The sequence below is a fragment of the Festucalex cinctus genome, chromosome 13, assembly GCF_051991245.1.
Source record: "Festucalex cinctus isolate MCC-2025b chromosome 13, RoL_Fcin_1.0, whole genome shotgun sequence".
NCBI classification, from domain to species: domain Eukaryota; kingdom Metazoa; phylum Chordata; class Actinopteri; order Syngnathiformes; family Syngnathidae; genus Festucalex; species Festucalex cinctus.
Window position 1 is genome coordinate 1,201,867 of NC_135423.1, and position 16,508 is coordinate 1,218,374.

General features: G+C 36.6%; 2 protein-coding genes across 6 annotated transcripts in view; both read right to left on the reverse strand.

Moving 5' to 3' along the window:
* nf1a (neurofibromin 1a) overlaps positions 1 to 12,520 on the reverse strand; it is a 54,658-nt gene extending 42,138 nt beyond the window's left edge. For 2 of the 4 annotated variants that reach the window (XM_077540732.1, XM_077540731.1), the window contains exons 1-12: positions 12,133 to 12,520; positions 8,829 to 8,975; positions 8,031 to 8,114; positions 7,525 to 7,715; positions 6,178 to 6,284; positions 5,083 to 5,150; positions 4,385 to 4,460; positions 3,768 to 3,925; positions 3,510 to 3,683; positions 2,314 to 2,442; positions 614 to 688; positions 391 to 516 (exon numbers count right to left, since the gene is read on the reverse strand). In XM_077540732.1, coding sequence (XP_077396858.1) covers positions 391 to 516; positions 614 to 688; positions 2,314 to 2,442; positions 3,510 to 3,683; positions 3,768 to 3,925; positions 4,385 to 4,460; positions 5,083 to 5,150; positions 6,178 to 6,284; positions 7,525 to 7,715; positions 8,031 to 8,114; positions 8,829 to 8,975; positions 12,133 to 12,192 — 1,395 coding nt within the window. In that variant the 5' untranslated portion in view covers positions 12,193 to 12,520. Of the gene's footprint in view, positions 1 to 390; positions 517 to 613; positions 689 to 1,874; positions 1,957 to 2,313; positions 2,443 to 3,509; positions 3,684 to 3,767; positions 3,926 to 4,384; positions 4,461 to 5,082; positions 5,151 to 6,177; positions 6,285 to 7,524; positions 7,716 to 8,030; positions 8,115 to 8,828; positions 8,976 to 12,132 lie in introns of those variants that run through there. The other 2 variants (XM_077540733.1, XM_077540734.1) reach the window with 2 other exon arrangements.
* Positions 12,521 to 13,716: 1,196 nt separating this feature from the next.
* The window catches only part of smco4 (single-pass membrane protein with coiled-coil domains 4), a 28,244-nt gene continuing 25,452 nt past the window's right edge, over positions 13,717 to 16,508 (reverse strand). Inside the window, exons 1-2 of one of the 2 annotated variants that reach the window (XM_077541921.1) lie at positions 15,918 to 16,146; positions 13,717 to 14,488 (exon numbers count right to left, since the gene is read on the reverse strand). In XM_077541921.1, the coding sequence (XP_077398047.1) occupies positions 14,267 to 14,446 (180 nt within the window). In that variant the 5' untranslated portion in view covers positions 14,447 to 14,488; positions 15,918 to 16,146 and the 3' untranslated portion in view covers positions 13,717 to 14,266. Of the gene's footprint in view, positions 14,489 to 15,917; positions 16,147 to 16,508 lie in introns of those variants that run through there. The other variant, XM_077541920.1, reaches the window with a different exon arrangement.

Consider the following 16,508-nt stretch of genomic DNA (forward strand, 5'->3'; position numbering starts at 1 on the left):
TCAAAGCCTTCTGTATGCTCTAACATAAAAAAAAAAAAAAAAAACACGTATAAATACGTCTTTGTGACACTTAGAACATTAAAATAAAATAAAAAAAAACGTATTTATACGTTATTGGGAGCAAATGAGTTAAATGACTGTTATACAAATATTTGTCGATCTGGAGTGCCAGTCCGGCAAAATTATGAAATTACACAACAAAATAAATTTTTCAAAAACTATCTGTAAGCAAGCCGTTCAGATTTTGAAGACTGTGATACTTATTTATTTAGATCTTAAATGACATTGTTCAACAAAAGCAGTCATTATTCCAGAGGCAAATCGCATCAAGTAAAATACAGTCTTACTCTTAATTATTCGATTTATTACCTTAATAATTTGTCCACTCACCGGCGTCATGCGTAGAGGCGCGTGGGTGCTTTGGACAACCCGGTTGAGGGTGTCCGAGAACATAAAGCGAAGCTCGCCGGAGTAGCAGTACACGGCATCGATCTTGGGCCACCAGTCCAGGTGAGACTGCATGAAGATAAACATTAAGGCGAAGAGAACGAAAGTGAAGCGAAGAATTGAATTCAACAAAAGGTATCGGTCGAACGCTCCTCTGGAGACTCACGTTGGTGATTATTCGGTGCAGTGAGTTGACCAGGACAAAGTGGAAGGTGGAAGGAGATGATGAAGCCAAACAGACCTTTAAAAAAAATGAATGTTCATAAGAACTTTGAATTATAGGAATGTAACAATTCACTCAAGGCCAATTTGATTCAATTTTCAGTTCCCGATTTTTTATTAGAATTTTTATTTTTTTTTGCTTTTTAACATCTACATTTTTCCTTGTTACAAACATTACATTTTTGTAAAAAAAAGAAAAAAAAAAGAAAATGAACTAATAATTTTGACGGTCTAACTAAAAATTTGTTTTGTGGTTAAGGTTAAAGGGATACTTTACTTATTTAGCCATTTTTGGCTGTCAAACATGAATATTTTGCCTAATAAATTTGATATTTTCATTATTTTTTGTTATGTACAATTGGTACCTTTAAAACCACATTTTGCAATTTGCGTCGACTGAAATATGACATCACAAGGGCTCAGGTAACCAATCACAGCTCAGCTTGTCAATGTCACATGACCAAACCTAGAAAAACAGGTGAGCTGTGATTGGTTACCTGAGCCCTTGTGATGTCATTTTCAGTCGACAGCAAGTTGCAAAATGTGTATTTAAAGGCACTAATTGTACGTGAAAAATAATGAAAGTATCAAATTAATTTTAAACAAAATATGAACTTTTTATTGCTATAATGGGCTAAATAAGTGAAGTGTCCCATTAATATTTTGCCCTCGCAACATTTTCTCTCAGCTTTGTGCAGCGAGACAGATAGTATAAAGAATGAAGTTCTTTAAGCTTTTGTTGAGCATTCGTGTTGATTCTTTGACTATTTTCCTTTACAATGAGGTTTGTCTTTAAATTTATTTTAATCTTCTAAAATGTATTGAAAACGTATGTCTTTATGGATTCTGAGTTTAAATTATGTAAAGGAGCTAACTTGATAAGTTTTGCTTCTTTCCTGCCTCTTCTCAAATTCGCATTTTATTATATTGTGCTTTTTTTCTGTCCCCTTTTGTTACGTTTTTAAATGGTTGTGCTTGTTTGAGACGAATCAAATCAAATCAAAATCAAATGACAAACGAAAAAGATGTCCGGTCAACAAGTGTAACAATGAGGCCCCCTATTGGACTCATAAGACACTACATCAGCGACACGTATTTCACCACGACCGGAATTAATCTGTTACCACGACCAAAGACGACAAATTGTCTCATTAAGTCAACGAGGAGCCACTTAAAAAACTTAAAACATTAACTTGAATACTTACAAAGATGAAACCAAGTTTTTACTGGCGTTCTGATGCTGTCTACAAAGACAAACAAAACGTGTCCGTCGCCAAAAAGGGTCCGACTAGAAACGATGAAAAACTGCGCAAGGCATAACAGCTAAAATGGCGTCGATAGTTTTTTTTTTTTTTAATTATTTTTTTTTAAACATCGACGCATATTTTAAGTAGTTTACTTCGATATTACAGGACATCATTATATCCCTATTGAATTGGCAATGACAATTAAAGCAGCCGTAAGGAATTTTAACTCTTATTTATACTGTATAATTGTAACTATTTTATTATTGCATTGCAGTTGAATTATTTTCAAGCCGCTGTGGTAAGAACGCAGCGACAGTCGTCAGGTATCTGGTTCAGGCTGGATTGAGGTTAAATGTAATTTTCGTATCACTTGGCAGGGTTGTTGTTATTAATCCACCTTAAAGTGCTGGTTGTTGTGAGGATTGATGCGGAAACAGGAGACAAAGCAGTCCATCATGAGCTCAATGTCAGCATTCTGGCTGCCCGCCCCCCTCCAGAAGGGTTTCGCTGGGTTGAACAGCAAAGCCTTGTGACGGCAACAAGAGGCAAGAGGTCGTCAGATATCAAATTCAGGTCATGATATTATATTCTCATATCACACCACTAATCAATTAAGGGAAAATGTATCATACTGTATGTGCACGTTAGGAAGATTGGTTAGTTACAAACAAATGTAACTCCTTCAATAACACAGAATTAGCATGCAGTTCACAAATATGGCACTTTAATTTATTTAATTCAATCTCTGGTATAATAACCTTATTTATTGATTGAATTTTTATTTTATTTTTCTTCTTATTATTATTAATTCAATCTCTGGTGTAATAACCTTATTTATTGATTGATTGAATTTTTATTTTTTATTTTATTTTTCTTATTATTATTATTAATTCAATCTCTGGTGTAATAACCTTATTGATTGATTGAATTCTTATTTTTCATTTTATTCTTATTATTATTAATTCAATCTCTGGTGCAATAACCTTATTGATTGATTGAATTCTTATTTTTCATTTTATTATTATTATTATTATTATTAATTCAATCTCTGGTGCAATAACCTTATTTATTGATTGATTGAATTCTTATTTTTCATTTTATTCTTATTATTATTAATTCAATCTCTGGTGTAATAACCTTATTGATTGATTGAATTCTTATTTTATTATTATTATTATTATTAATTCAATCTCTGGTGTAATAACCTTATTTATTGATTGATTGAATTATTTTTTATTTGATTTTTCTTCTTATTATTAATTCAATCTCTGGTGTAATAACCTTATTTATTGATTGAATTATTTTTTTTATTTTATTATCTGTTCTCATTGCTGCTGGACACGTAAATTTCCCATCCCAAAGGGATCAATAAAGTCAAGTCTAAGTCTAATAAGTCTAAGTCTAGAAAAGGTAGTGAATGATGACAATGGGATTAGTACAAAAATATCACTGGATTTTAAAATTAGCGCTCAGTCTTTTAGATTAAACAAAAATGACCGTTGACGGAGAGCTTCAATTTAATTTGACGTTGAATTCCTTCTCACACAATCAAACAAACAAAGAAAAGTAGGGAGAAAAGGTCAATATTCTGACCTTGAGATCCATGACGATGGACTGGACGAGGAGGAAAATAGTGGAGTGATCCTCCCAGTTAATATAAGTGGAAGCTTTGCACAGTTTTACGCAGGCGATGGCGGCGCTCTCCATCAGCTGCTTGCTGCCGCCCTGACCGGCTAAAGCTTTCCGCAAACTGTCCAAAAACTGTTTCTGCGGGCACAACAGGAAAGCCAGCGCTTTATTCGTCGACTCGTTAGGTCCATTTTGTTTTGTTTTTCCCCCCCTCCCGCTCACCTTGTTGGCCTTGCTGTCTTCCACCGTGTCTTTGGAGATCGTGTGCGTAATCTCTGGGCAGAGGATCAAGAGGATGATCTGAAGCGGCCACACCGCGGCTTTCCGTTTGGCGCTCTCGGCGAAGCTGTCCACCAGGTCGAACAGCTTCTCGGCCGCTTCTGCACAAAAAACCACGCCGGCGATACCAAAAATGGCCACCGCAACGGTCAGAAAAAAAAAAGTCACATTATGCTATTATATATATAAAAAAAGTATTCCTGCAATAGTATATACTGTATTGCAGGGGTGTCAAACGTAAGGCCCGCAGGATGATTTTGTAAAGTGTTAAAAAAAAAAAAAAAATTGTAATGCCACAATCAAAATACAGTGAAATTAACTGGTTCTGGAAGAAAGTTCTTAAGTAGAAAATTTTGTAAGTAGAGACGCATTTTCCATGTAAATGCCCTAATCCGTTCCAAGCCCACCAAAATTCAGACAAAAAAAAAAAAAAAAAAAAAGTATTAGTGATGCACCAAAAATCCAACGACGGAAATTTCAGTCAAAAGGACCGAAAGAAATTTTTTTGTTTTTTTTTGCCCGAATACCCTGCCTTCTTATCGAAAAAAAAATCTTTGTACCTGCCATATCCGCCTGAGGTCGTTGGTAGAGCATCGTGAATTCATCGGGATAGTTTTCGACCCAGTTCCAGAATGCCTGTCAAGAAAAAAATAAATAAAAAATAAATAAAATATGAGCAAAAATTGAATCTTTCACATGGTGAACAAAAGGGCTGGGAATCCTTGACTGTCTCACGATTCGATTCGATTACGATTTTTGGGTCCGCGATTCGATTCAGAATCGATTTTCTGATTCTCGATTTAAACGATTTCTGCTTCAATTGACAGATATGCACAACATTGTCATGATTGACTCCAGTCTGATTTGCAAGAAAAAATGACAAATATACATTCAAGTGTCTTTTTTGTTTAAACATTTATTAATTTGGTATTTTAAGTGCCTTTTTCCACAAAAACCGCACGTGGACTACAACTGCCGTTTCCCCTTCTTCTTTATTTCTAATTGAAATAAAATCGATTTTTTGGATATTAGTATCGATTCGATTAATAAATGAGAATCTCGATTCTTTTATGAATCGAATTTTTTTTTTTGCCACACTCCTAGTGAACAAACCTGCAAGGTGCTGTTGACACTCCGCCGAGATGATAAAAATAAACGAATAAAATAAACTCAAGGCCACTTCGATTATTTATTGAAGCAAAAAGGAGCGGTTCCATTTCCAGGAAAGATTCGATAGAAAAGAAAGGAACAAACTTACCTTCTCTAAACTGTTGATGACTGCGAGTTGTGCAGGCTTTTTCAGGGTTTTAAACTTGAGAACACTTTCTGCAAGAAAAGACAAAAATGTAGCAGAATGAACAAAGTTAACACAACCAAGTCAAAACTTGACCCTCTGAACCAGGGGTGTCAAACTTAAGGCCCGCGGGCCGGATCAGGCGCAAAGGGGGTTTAATCCGGCCCGCGTGATGATTTTTTGTAAAGCTAAAAAAAATAAAATGGAATGTCAGACTAATTAACTCTTTGACTGCCAAAAACGTTTAATAGCGATAAGTAAAATCGCGACGTATGCCGCCATAAACGTTAAATGACGTCAACTACGTTTTTTTTTTTTTTTTTTTAAATCAATGGGAAGTGCAACATCTAAGTGGAGCGCTGCCTGGTCAATGGATTGTGGAATGAAAAACAGTAACTATGGCCGGCAGATGGCAGCATTGAATCTCTTTTCAAGGGGCTGCCAGTGTACGGAACTACGATGAAACATGACGGAATCTGATGAAATTGGATGCTATTAAATATATAAAATTTGGAATTTCACAAGCAGTTCTCAGATGAGCAATGCAACTTGTATGAGGGAATCGTCGTCCTGGATGTCATTATTTTACACACAACTTTAAGTTACGGTTTGTTTAATTATTATTATTATTATTATTATTATTTTTTTTAAATCATAGACCGACAAACGTGTTAAATACGACACAAATTCACTTACTGGTAACACAAATCGATATGACAAGGATTAGCGTCCTTATAAAATGTCATTAACTGTGCAACGCAATGCATTCTGGGAACAATATATATATAGAGATGCAAAGCATGTGATTTAACACGTCCAGAACTCAATGTTGCATTTGTATTTTTGTATTTTTTTTGGAACAATATGGCGACAGTTGCATTCCGTCATTTCGGGCTGGCCCACAAATGGCCAAAATCTGCGTATCATTGACGGCAATCGTTTTTCAAGTTATAAAACCGTTATTTGAGCGACGCGGCCCACTTGCTAATATATTTCCCTCCATGCCAGCTAACGCGAGTTTGACACCCCTGCGTCTCAACTCCAAAGAGTCGATCGAACCTTGCAGCAGCCTCTTTAGCTTGGAGCAGTCGACGTTAATGTACTGCATCAGCTCGATGTCGTGAACGTCCACGTTGTCCTCCAAGCACACCGTCAGCTCCTGCAGCCTGAGGAAACGCGCACGGACACGTTGTCAATCAAAAAATAAGCATTTTTCATCAAAATTCATTTCCACATGGCCAAAAAAACTAAACAAAAAGAAGTTCAAACCAAAAATGTGTATTTTTTCTTTCTATGATTTTTTTTCTTTTCTGTACTGCGGTTTTGATTTATGACCAAGTATAAAGAAGATTGCGGCGTAATTTACAGACTACAAGTCGTAATTTACGGACTACAAGTCGTAATTTACGGACTACAAGTCGTAATTTACAGACTACCTGCGCTTTTAAATGTGATTGATGAAATGTTACTGATGAGCTTCTTTGCCAACAACAGATTTACCGATAGTCGGGATGCACGATGATGCTATTTTCGACCGATACAGATAAAGTAATCGTTTAGAACGTGCCGATGGCGATAATCGATAAGTAAGCCGGTAATTGTTTGCAAAATTAACTAGAACACAATTGAAATCAAACTGGTCGATAATTGCCGATAATTATCGTCGGATTTCTCTTTAATCCGTTTTATCTGTTTGACGTCAAAAAGGTCGATAATTGCCGATAATTATCGGCACATTTCTTTATTATCCGTTTTATCTGTTTGATGTCAAAAAGGTCGATAATTGCCGATAATTTTCAGCAAATTTCTTTATTATCTGTTTTATCTGTATGATGTCAAAAAGGTCGATAATTGCCGATAATTTTCAACAAATTTCTTTATTATCTGGTTGATCTCTATGATGTCAAAAAGGTCGATAATTGCCGATAATTTTCAGCAAATTTCTTTAATATCTGTTTTATCTGTATGATGTCAAAAAGGTCGATAATTGCCGATAATTATCGGCACATTTCTTTCTTGTCTGGTTTATCTGTATGATGTCAAAAAGGTCGATAATTGCCGATAATTTTCAGCAAATTTCTTTCTTGTCTGGTTTATCTCTATGATGTCAAAAAGGTCGATAATTGCCGATAATTTTCAGCAAATTTCTTTAATATCTGTTTTATCTGTATGATGTCAAAAAGGTCGATAATTGCCGATAATTTTCAGCAAATTTCTTTATTATCTGTTTTATCTCTATGATGTCAAAAAGGTCGATAATTGCCGATAATTTTCAACAAATTTCTTTATTATCTGGTTGATCTGTTTGACGTTTATACTGTACCACTCAACAGCAATTCCTGGACTTTGAAGTTTACTATTAAAAAAAAACAACAGCACCAACGGCGAGCCGAGCCGAGCGAGTACCTGGTGGAAATGCGGCTGAAAACGGCATTGAAGTTGTTGCAGCTCAGCGAGAAGAGAACCGCCGAGGCGGACGCTCGAAGTTCCGCCGCGTGCTGATGGCCTTCGCGGTACGTGTGGATGAAATGGCAGATCTCCGGCAGCAGCTGTTTGACGAGCATCGTCTCGTCCAGGCGCAGCGAGTCTTTGGATTGCTGAGAAAACGGGGGGACACGTGAGTAGCAACGACAACACTAAAAAAGTCATACGAACAAAAAAACACCTCACGTTCCGATACAACTTAAACTCATGTTGCATAATATCGAATCGTTGAAATGAGCGTCCATCTATAAGGGCCCTGAAAAGTTACTTGGTGATCAAAATGGACCAAATTTCAGCTGCCAGACGCTTCAGTTCAACTGTGAACCTGAACAGGTCGCGCAGTAGAAAAAATGGATGAAACTGCGACAGCCTCAATAAAAAAAAAATTAAACAAAAGAGGACAAGATTTGACGAGCGCAGGAACTCACCCCGGCCAGGCACTTTTCCAACGTGTCCAAGATGATGAGCTGTGAGAGGTAGAGGTTTTTCTCAGACGCTTCTCCGAATATTCGCTACGGGACGGACACAAACACGCAACAATTAATAATCGGCTATCGTGAAGATTCTGACGAATTTGTGTTTTTTTTGTAAATCGGCGTCTCATTACGGATTAGGATATTAACTCATTAGCTCCCAAAAACGTATAAATACGTCATATTTTAAATGTTTCAAGTGTCCCAAAGACGTACTTATACGTTTTTTTTTTTAATGCCAGAGCATAGAGAAGGCTTTGATGCAGTCTCTCTACTGCAGAAAATGGTTGAGTGGCAGCAGAGTATAAGAGATCAACCAGTCCATGTGAAAACAAGCTGATTTCCCCACAGTTCCAAGCAGAATTGTGAAAAACGATGAAACTTAGCTATGTTCTATTGCTAATTGTTGCACAGCGGAAACAGGAAAGGAATAATCTAATCTCTCTTTTGGTATGTTCCATATTTTTATAGCAATAGATCATAATATTTCGCGGGCCTTGAAAAATCAGTCAAAATCCAGGAAAACACTTCAGTGAAAATGGTTGGGAGTGAATGAGTTAAAAACATCGATTCGTGGTTTTATGAATCGATATTGGGCGATGAAAAGGATTATGGATTCGAGATTGGTATATCGATATTTTAGACACAGCCCTAATGGATATAGCTATATCCAAGAACGATATCGTATCGTGTTTTTTCCAACATCCAAGTTTCAACTTGTACATCATAAAATGATTGGTAAAGACAACTTACCATGTTGTTGACATTTTTGAGGATGGCGGTGAGGCCGCTAATGACGAGTGAAAACTTGTACTTGGAGATGTTGATCAGACATTCTTTATTGTGCTCGGTGCTGATTTTCGTGTGAGTGTTCTGGTGTCCGACCACTTTGATTGGAAGCTGAGGGAGGAAAGACAAACGGGGAAGTTCATTCACAGATTTGGGATGAAGTCGCATTCACAAAAGGTCGGACGAAGTGGCGGCTAACACGGGGGACACCCTGGACTGGTTGCCAGCCAATCGCAGTTTGCAGCAATTAGCATTCGGGTATAGCTAAGTGCCATCATTACTCACAAATCTGCTTCAAAAATTTGGGGGAAACAGCTTGTTTTTTAATAATTAACTCATTCACTCCCAAAGACGTATTTATACGTTTTTTAGGTTTTTGTTTGCTAGAGTTTTTGTATGAAGGCTTTGATGCAGTTTCTGACCTGAAGTGGAAGCTTAAAGCGATGGTAGTTATTACAAAAAAAAGTTTCATTCATGAAACAGATGAAGCACACTTTGTTTTGTTTTTTTTGTAATAACTACTATCGCTTTAAGCGACCACTTCAGGTCAGAAACTGCATCAAAGCCTTCATACAAAAACTAGCAAACAAAAACATATAAATACGTTTTTGGGAGTGAATGAGTTAATAATCACGGCCCTGGTTGATCGATTATACTCTGCTGCCACCTGCTGGCCGTTTTTGGAATTACTACCATTTATTTTCACCCATTCTCTGCAGTTGAGAGGTTTTGAAAAAAAAAAAAAACGTATAAATATGTCTTTGGTACAATTAAGACATTTAAAATAGAATGTATTTATACGTTTTTGGGAGCAAATGAGTTAACCTGTGGCATAAATTCATTTTTTTTTTTTTTTTTTTTTTTTTAACCAACTAGATTCAACTTTCTGGTCCGAGTTATTCACACACGCGATAGGGCTGTGCAATTAATCGAAATTCAATTGCAATCTCAATTATTACACTCCACAATTAGAAAATCAGCATAATCGTTAAAAAAAAAAAAGAAGATTATTAATATTCTTTTTGTGAATTGTTTTAATTGTATACATTTGAACCTTTTTGTATTTTAAAATAACAAATTTAATACATTTTGTTTCATCCAAAATAACTTGCATAATTATCGTGTTTCAAAGAATTTTATTTGTCTTAATATTTTTTATTAGTTTTTTTACGCTTGAAATTTTCTTGCTTTGTACCCAAAAAAAAAAAAATCAAAAAAAATCATCCTGCACTCAAACTTCAAGTTTTTGTCAACATTAATTAATGTTATTATTGTAAATTCGGTTTGGTCCAAAACGACCAACATAATTACATAATTATAGTGTTTCTATTAAAAAAAAAAGAAAAAAAAAAGTTTCAATATTTTTAAATGCTTCAACATTTTCTTGTTTTGTCCCCCCAAAAAATAATAAGAATCGTTTGAATAATCGTGATTTCAATTACTTCTATTATGATTTTTCCCCATAATCGAGCAGCAGGTTAAATTGTCCCCAAAAAAATGTGCATCTTATGTTTTGCACACAAAGCAATCTCGGCTTCCGCCTCATCAGATGGATCATTTTGGATCCAACCCCACCAAAACGTTCCACTTGCTACAAGGCTGCTTGAAACAAAACGGACAAAATATGGAGGGAACGTCAAAGTGCACAGACGGATTAACCGAATAATGATGGTAGCAATGACCAAGAAGCGGTTGGAACTCCAAAGCCACATTAGCCGAACAGCAGTAATCCGTCTCAAACCAAACTACAATCCGGAATTAACACGGGGCACAAAGACTGCTGAAGTCTAAACACAACTTAAGTTTTAATGACAGCCAATAACACTGAATACTTGTCGGATATTCATAGTGCGTTATTACTTAGACTAAATCCTGTTATAGTTGCACAAGTGACAATTCTTGCACTACACAGAAGGTGGCGAGTTAAAAATCCATTAAAAAAAATATATATATATTGCAATTTAAAATGCAACACAGTGGTGTCCAAACAACGGCCCGGCGGCCATTTGCGGCCCGCCGTCCATTTTTCAGCGGCCCGCGACATATGCTAAAAATGGCATTTGACTCAGTTCAGATCAAATCAACAAAACAAAAGAAAAATGTTTGGAGACGGTCAAAGTAAGAAGGGAGGGTGTCGAAAAACAGGTGCCAATAAAGGTTATTTTAGTTCACTAAAACTCATGAAAAAACTAAAATTCAAAAAACAATATTGCTGCCAAATTAAATTTAAGTCAAAAATGTTGTTTTTTTTAAAACAAAAACTAACTGAAAATACATTTTATGTTCACAAAACTAACTAGAATTATAGCAAACATGTCCTTGGTTTTAGTCTTTGGTAATTAATTTAAAGCATGAGCCTTTGGGGATGATTTGAAATGTGATTTTTAGTACATTTATTTTGATATCAACCGGAATAATGACGTTTGAAAGTATGTCACACAGAAGTGACGTCATCTAGCAGCAGCCAATAGAAAAGCACCAAAAGATGACGTTGTAATACACATTTAAAAAAAAAAAAACTAATACTAATAGTGAAACTCACAAACTAAACTAAAACTAAGCATTTTTAAAGAACTAAAGTAATAAAAACTAACATAATCACCCTGAAAACTAATAAAATCTAACTAACTAACACTATAATAACCCTACTGCCATCTTACAAATAAAACGGTTTATATACTGTAGCATTTTTCTAAATATGCAAAAGCACAAATCAATTATTTGTACAATTTTTTAGGACTAAACACAACTTCTGATTTTCTGTATGTGGCCCTCAAATGAAAACGTTTGGTCACCCCTGATGTAAACGGCACAAAATGACGTTTTTGGGGGTCAGCTGCATGTTATCGAGCGCTCATGTGAAAGAAAGTCAGTGGCGGTCCTGCCACATCTTATTTGTTTACAACGTAGGCCTGCTAAACGTTTGCTGGGCAAAGCGACGCGAAATCGAGTTTCGGCTTCAGACCTTTTTTTTTTCTTTTTTTTTTTAAATGTCTTTAAGATCTCGCCGACGTGTTAGACGGGTCGAGTTTGTTTGTTGCTGAGGACTGTTAAGAAAACTGGAAGAAAAATGACAGACGTGACGGGAGATGGTGACGCTAGCTTACAAATGTTTTTGCAGCAGTCGCTAACAAGCAATACAGGACGACCATCCCCGCTTCGCACTTTCTTGACATGAAATCGCGGTTAAATGTCGTCAACTTTAGACCCGCCGCGCAGTCGGGGAAGTCTTCAATCTTACCGAACCGTAGAAATAAATGCAGCTTACCTGCTCATCAAATCTCGTAATCACGGCCTGGACCCATTCCACTGGTTTGTGAGCCGCCATGGCCGGGCGGAGAGAACCGCAGCGCTCGTGTTGCTAAATCCAACGTTTGGGGATGAGTCCGTCAAGATCAAAAATGCGAGCAAAGCCGCCCTGAGTCGCCGGGAGCGGACCGAAGGGGCGAGAATTGTTCGATTTCTCTACAATTCACCATGCCACCGCCATGAAAACACCACCGGAAGTCTTCTTCGGAGGAATTGATAGGAGGTGTTAGGGAACAGGATCCAAGCTAACTTCAATAAAAAAATAAAATAAAATAAAAAATACTACATCCATGCATAGTCTTCAAAATAATAGAAGCAGCCAACTGTCTATATTACAGAACCGTCAAACTATTTGTGATAAAACGAGGTTTTCATTACAATTAGACGTTTCAGGATTTGTACATTTCACGTGCAGAGACCTACCAAATCCAGCAGATGGCACTGTGATGAAAATATGTGTATTGCATCAATACATAGTGAGTCAAGTGCTCAATAAATTAATAGGAACACGTTGCCTCGATCACATTGGTACTAGCATTTTTTTTGTAGAGTTTTGTTTTCTCCGGGTAAAATAAAAAAAAAAAATGTAAAGGTGGAATTACACTAAACGTTAAATGAGCACATAAAAAAAAACTATGTAGCCCGATGCCCTATATAGCTATATTTTATATATGAAGAGACTTGAAGTTGTGACATTTTTATTTATATTTATTGATTTAGATTTACTGAATTGAATTAATGTTACCAGAGAACAAATTTGGAAGTATAACACGAGCATCATCAGACTGTTTTGATTAAAAAATAAATAAATAGATTTCAGTGCTGAAATCCTTCCTCCAATCTCACGTGAAGGTCTTTTTATTTTGAAGGAGAACTTCACGACTTCCGTGAGAAAGACCACAACAACTTTCTTGGAACGCATGCGTCAATTATATTGGGCCTTTTCACCGCGTTCCAAGTTTAGAAATACTTAATGGGAATTTTGCAGAAATTGAATAAGCAAAAATCTTAAACATATTATTCACTAGTGTTATTACCAACAAAGATGATGATGAAATATATTGATGAAATCCTGCCACTATCAACAGCGGTATTGAACAAAAGGAAAACCAGATAATCCATCCATTTTCTTGACCGCTTATTCCTCACAAGGGTCGCGGGGGGTGCTGGAGCCTATCTCAGCTGGCTCTGGGCAGTCGGCGGGGGACACCCTGGACTGGTTTCCAGCCCAGGTCATACATACAATTACAAAAATAAAAAGACGCTACAGCACAGTGTGGCAGACGAGTTCACAACAATAACAAACAAATGTTTTCATGTTTGTTTTGTTGTGTTTCTGTAAAGCGCTTTGTGACAGCATCATATTGGAATTATTCATGACTGCATTACCGTAGGTTGGCGATCGGCTACGGCGCGTTCCGATTTACGTACAAATCGGCGTTGCCGCCAGCATCGGAACGCGTCACGAATAATCTTGCTTCAGTTCAAACGGAACGTGACAACATTTCTTTGATGTACCCAGAATTATGACAAGTGGCCAACCAAGTATCAATAATTTAATCGGAAGAAGCCATAGAAATATAGAAATTCATATTCCAGATGGACAGATTTGCGCAGCATCCTTTGGTGATGAAAACGGCGATACACGTTTCACGCAGTCTTCCTTACATTCAATATGATAAAAGATAGAATGTTACACTTGTTGGTGTCCAACGATAATTCTTTCTCTCAACAATGCTTTTCGTTCATACCTTAAAATTCCCGAGTGGAAGTGTTGTCCAAGCAGTGGTAAAATGTGAGACCAGTTGAATGAGAGTTGTGATAGAAAGATGTTCTTACATTTCTCATTTGCAAACGCTGGTCAAACGTTGCTCGACTGTGCACGAATCATCCGCCATGCATCATTTTTGAGACAGTGGAAATGCACTGCTTCAAAAAAATATAAATAAAACATTTTGTCAAATATGCCTTTTATCGCCAGAAAGCTAAGTGGAGCATGTTTCTTTCTTCTCTTTCCAGCAACATGAAGAGAAACATTTTTTTTTTTTTTAAATCAAGCAGAGCAAAGTTCCAAACTTTTCGTGAAGAAAAGTTTACTCTGTGGCATCAGGCCTGGTGGCCACGTAGACGAAGACGACGATGAGCAGCACGACGACGGCCAGCGTCGGCAGCACGACGGTGGAGACCTGCTGCCGAGCCGCCTGCATGGCTTGCTTGCGCTCCTTCTTGTCCTTGGAGGTTTCTTTTTTGGGTTTGCCCTTCAGCTGCCTCATGATGCCTTCTGGCTCGACGGCCTTCGCTTTGCTCACGGGACCCTGTCGGAGAAAGAACCCAAAATCAGTTTGCATGTCGAGACAATCTGCTGGTCGGCAATTTTTAGATGGTGACCAGATTTTTTGGGACATTTTTTTTTTCTCTGTACTTGTTAATTAACGCATTAGCTCCCAAAAACGTATAAATACGTCATATTTTAAATGTTTTAAGTGTCCCAAAGACGTACTTATACATTTTTTGTTTTTTTAATGCCAGAGCATAGAGAAGGCTTTGATGCAGTCTCTCTACTGCAGAAAATGGTTGAGTGGCAGCAGAGTATAAGAGATCAACCAGGCCATGTTAAAACAAGCTGATTTCCCCACAGTTCTAAAGCAGAATTGTGAAAAACGATGAAACTTAGCTATGTTCTATTGCTAATTGCTGCACAGCGGAAACAGATAGGAATATACTTTTTTTTATGATAAAAGAAGAGACACTAATCTCTCTTTTGGTAGGTTCCATATTTTTATAGCAATAGAACATAATATTTCGCGGGCCTTGAAAAATCAGTCAAAATCCAGGAAAACACTTCAGTGAAAATGGTTGGGAGTGAATGAGTTAACAGATTGTTCTGCTACAGTTGTCACTGGGGATCTTTTTTTTTTTCATTACTGCACTATAAATGAGCATAATAATTGAATTGTTGATTATTACAATTCGGAGCGCCCAATGAACCTGCCATGCATGTCTTTGGAATGTGGTGGAATTCAAAAGTATTTTCTTACACAATTATGATAGACCTGTCTTATTTCATTAAGACAATTCATAACCTTTTTTTTTCAATTCATATTTACAGTTATTGAAATCGAATTATGAAAATACTTTCATCTCATCCTTGACGATGTTAATGTTTGTGTAAAAATGATTATTACTTTCAGCTTTCCACTTCTTCGTTAACTTTAGCCAATGTGCTCTCCTGCACTTCCTGGTTCCACTAAAAAACATCATCCTCCGCTTTCTTTACCAGATAATAATGTTATTTAATTCTGAACATATTCGGGGAAATGATTACTGTGCCGTAAAGTTTGGATTAACAGTTCAGAATCAAACGATTTATTGGGAAAACGGGACAACAGTTACCAAAACGTTTTCATGTTGAGAAAAGGCAGACAATTACAGGGAATAAAAAAACAAGGAACATTTTGCTGGATGCTAAATTAAATGAATTATAATTTCATTAAACTTTAAACCAGACGATATCCTAATCTACCTAGATATAAGAATTAGCCTACTGAACAGCACTCGCAATCATATGCAATCACTACATTGTGATTTTGATGAAATGTTTCCGTAATAAGCAAAAAAAAATTCATAATTCGTGTTAGTTACGCCAAACTATGCAAAAGTTAGCAACTTCAAAACGTGCTCGTCATAGGACTGTCAGGAAACTGTTTACAAAAAAGTTACGTTAGTTTCAACTGAGTTTCTTACAAGAACGGAGTGCGTTGAAGTTCCACGTATTAAAAAAATAAAATGAAAAAATGCCCTTGTCAGCGTCTCCGTGGTTTATTCCAGGATCCAAAATCGTCTGCTATATAGTATTCACAAATGGTATGTTAACCACAAACACGCTTAAAAGTTGAGTAAAATGCTTGACGTGGCATTCAGTCACGCCTCACAGAAGGAAACTACATTGACTGGAATTTGAAAGGATATCCAGGGAACTTCCTCTCCAAACCTTCAAAATAAAACACAAGCTAGCAAACATTGGGTGAAAGGCGGGGTTAAAGGCAGTCAGCCAATCACCGGGCTGACATAACAGATAGCCAATGAATGGATAGTTTGTGCAAGCAGTAATATGACCACCAGATGGCGGTGATGTGAAAATATGCCTTTCTCTCACGTTAATACAGAATAGCGATTCATTTTCATTCATCAACATGGTCTCATGATCATTATTACAATATCTTTTAGTAGATGTTTTAGTTTAAAAAAAAAAATCGATTTGTACATAGAACTAAACGTTGGCGTTTTCTTTGTACTATCAAAAGTAATTTTCTGATATTAAACGTACTTAATTTG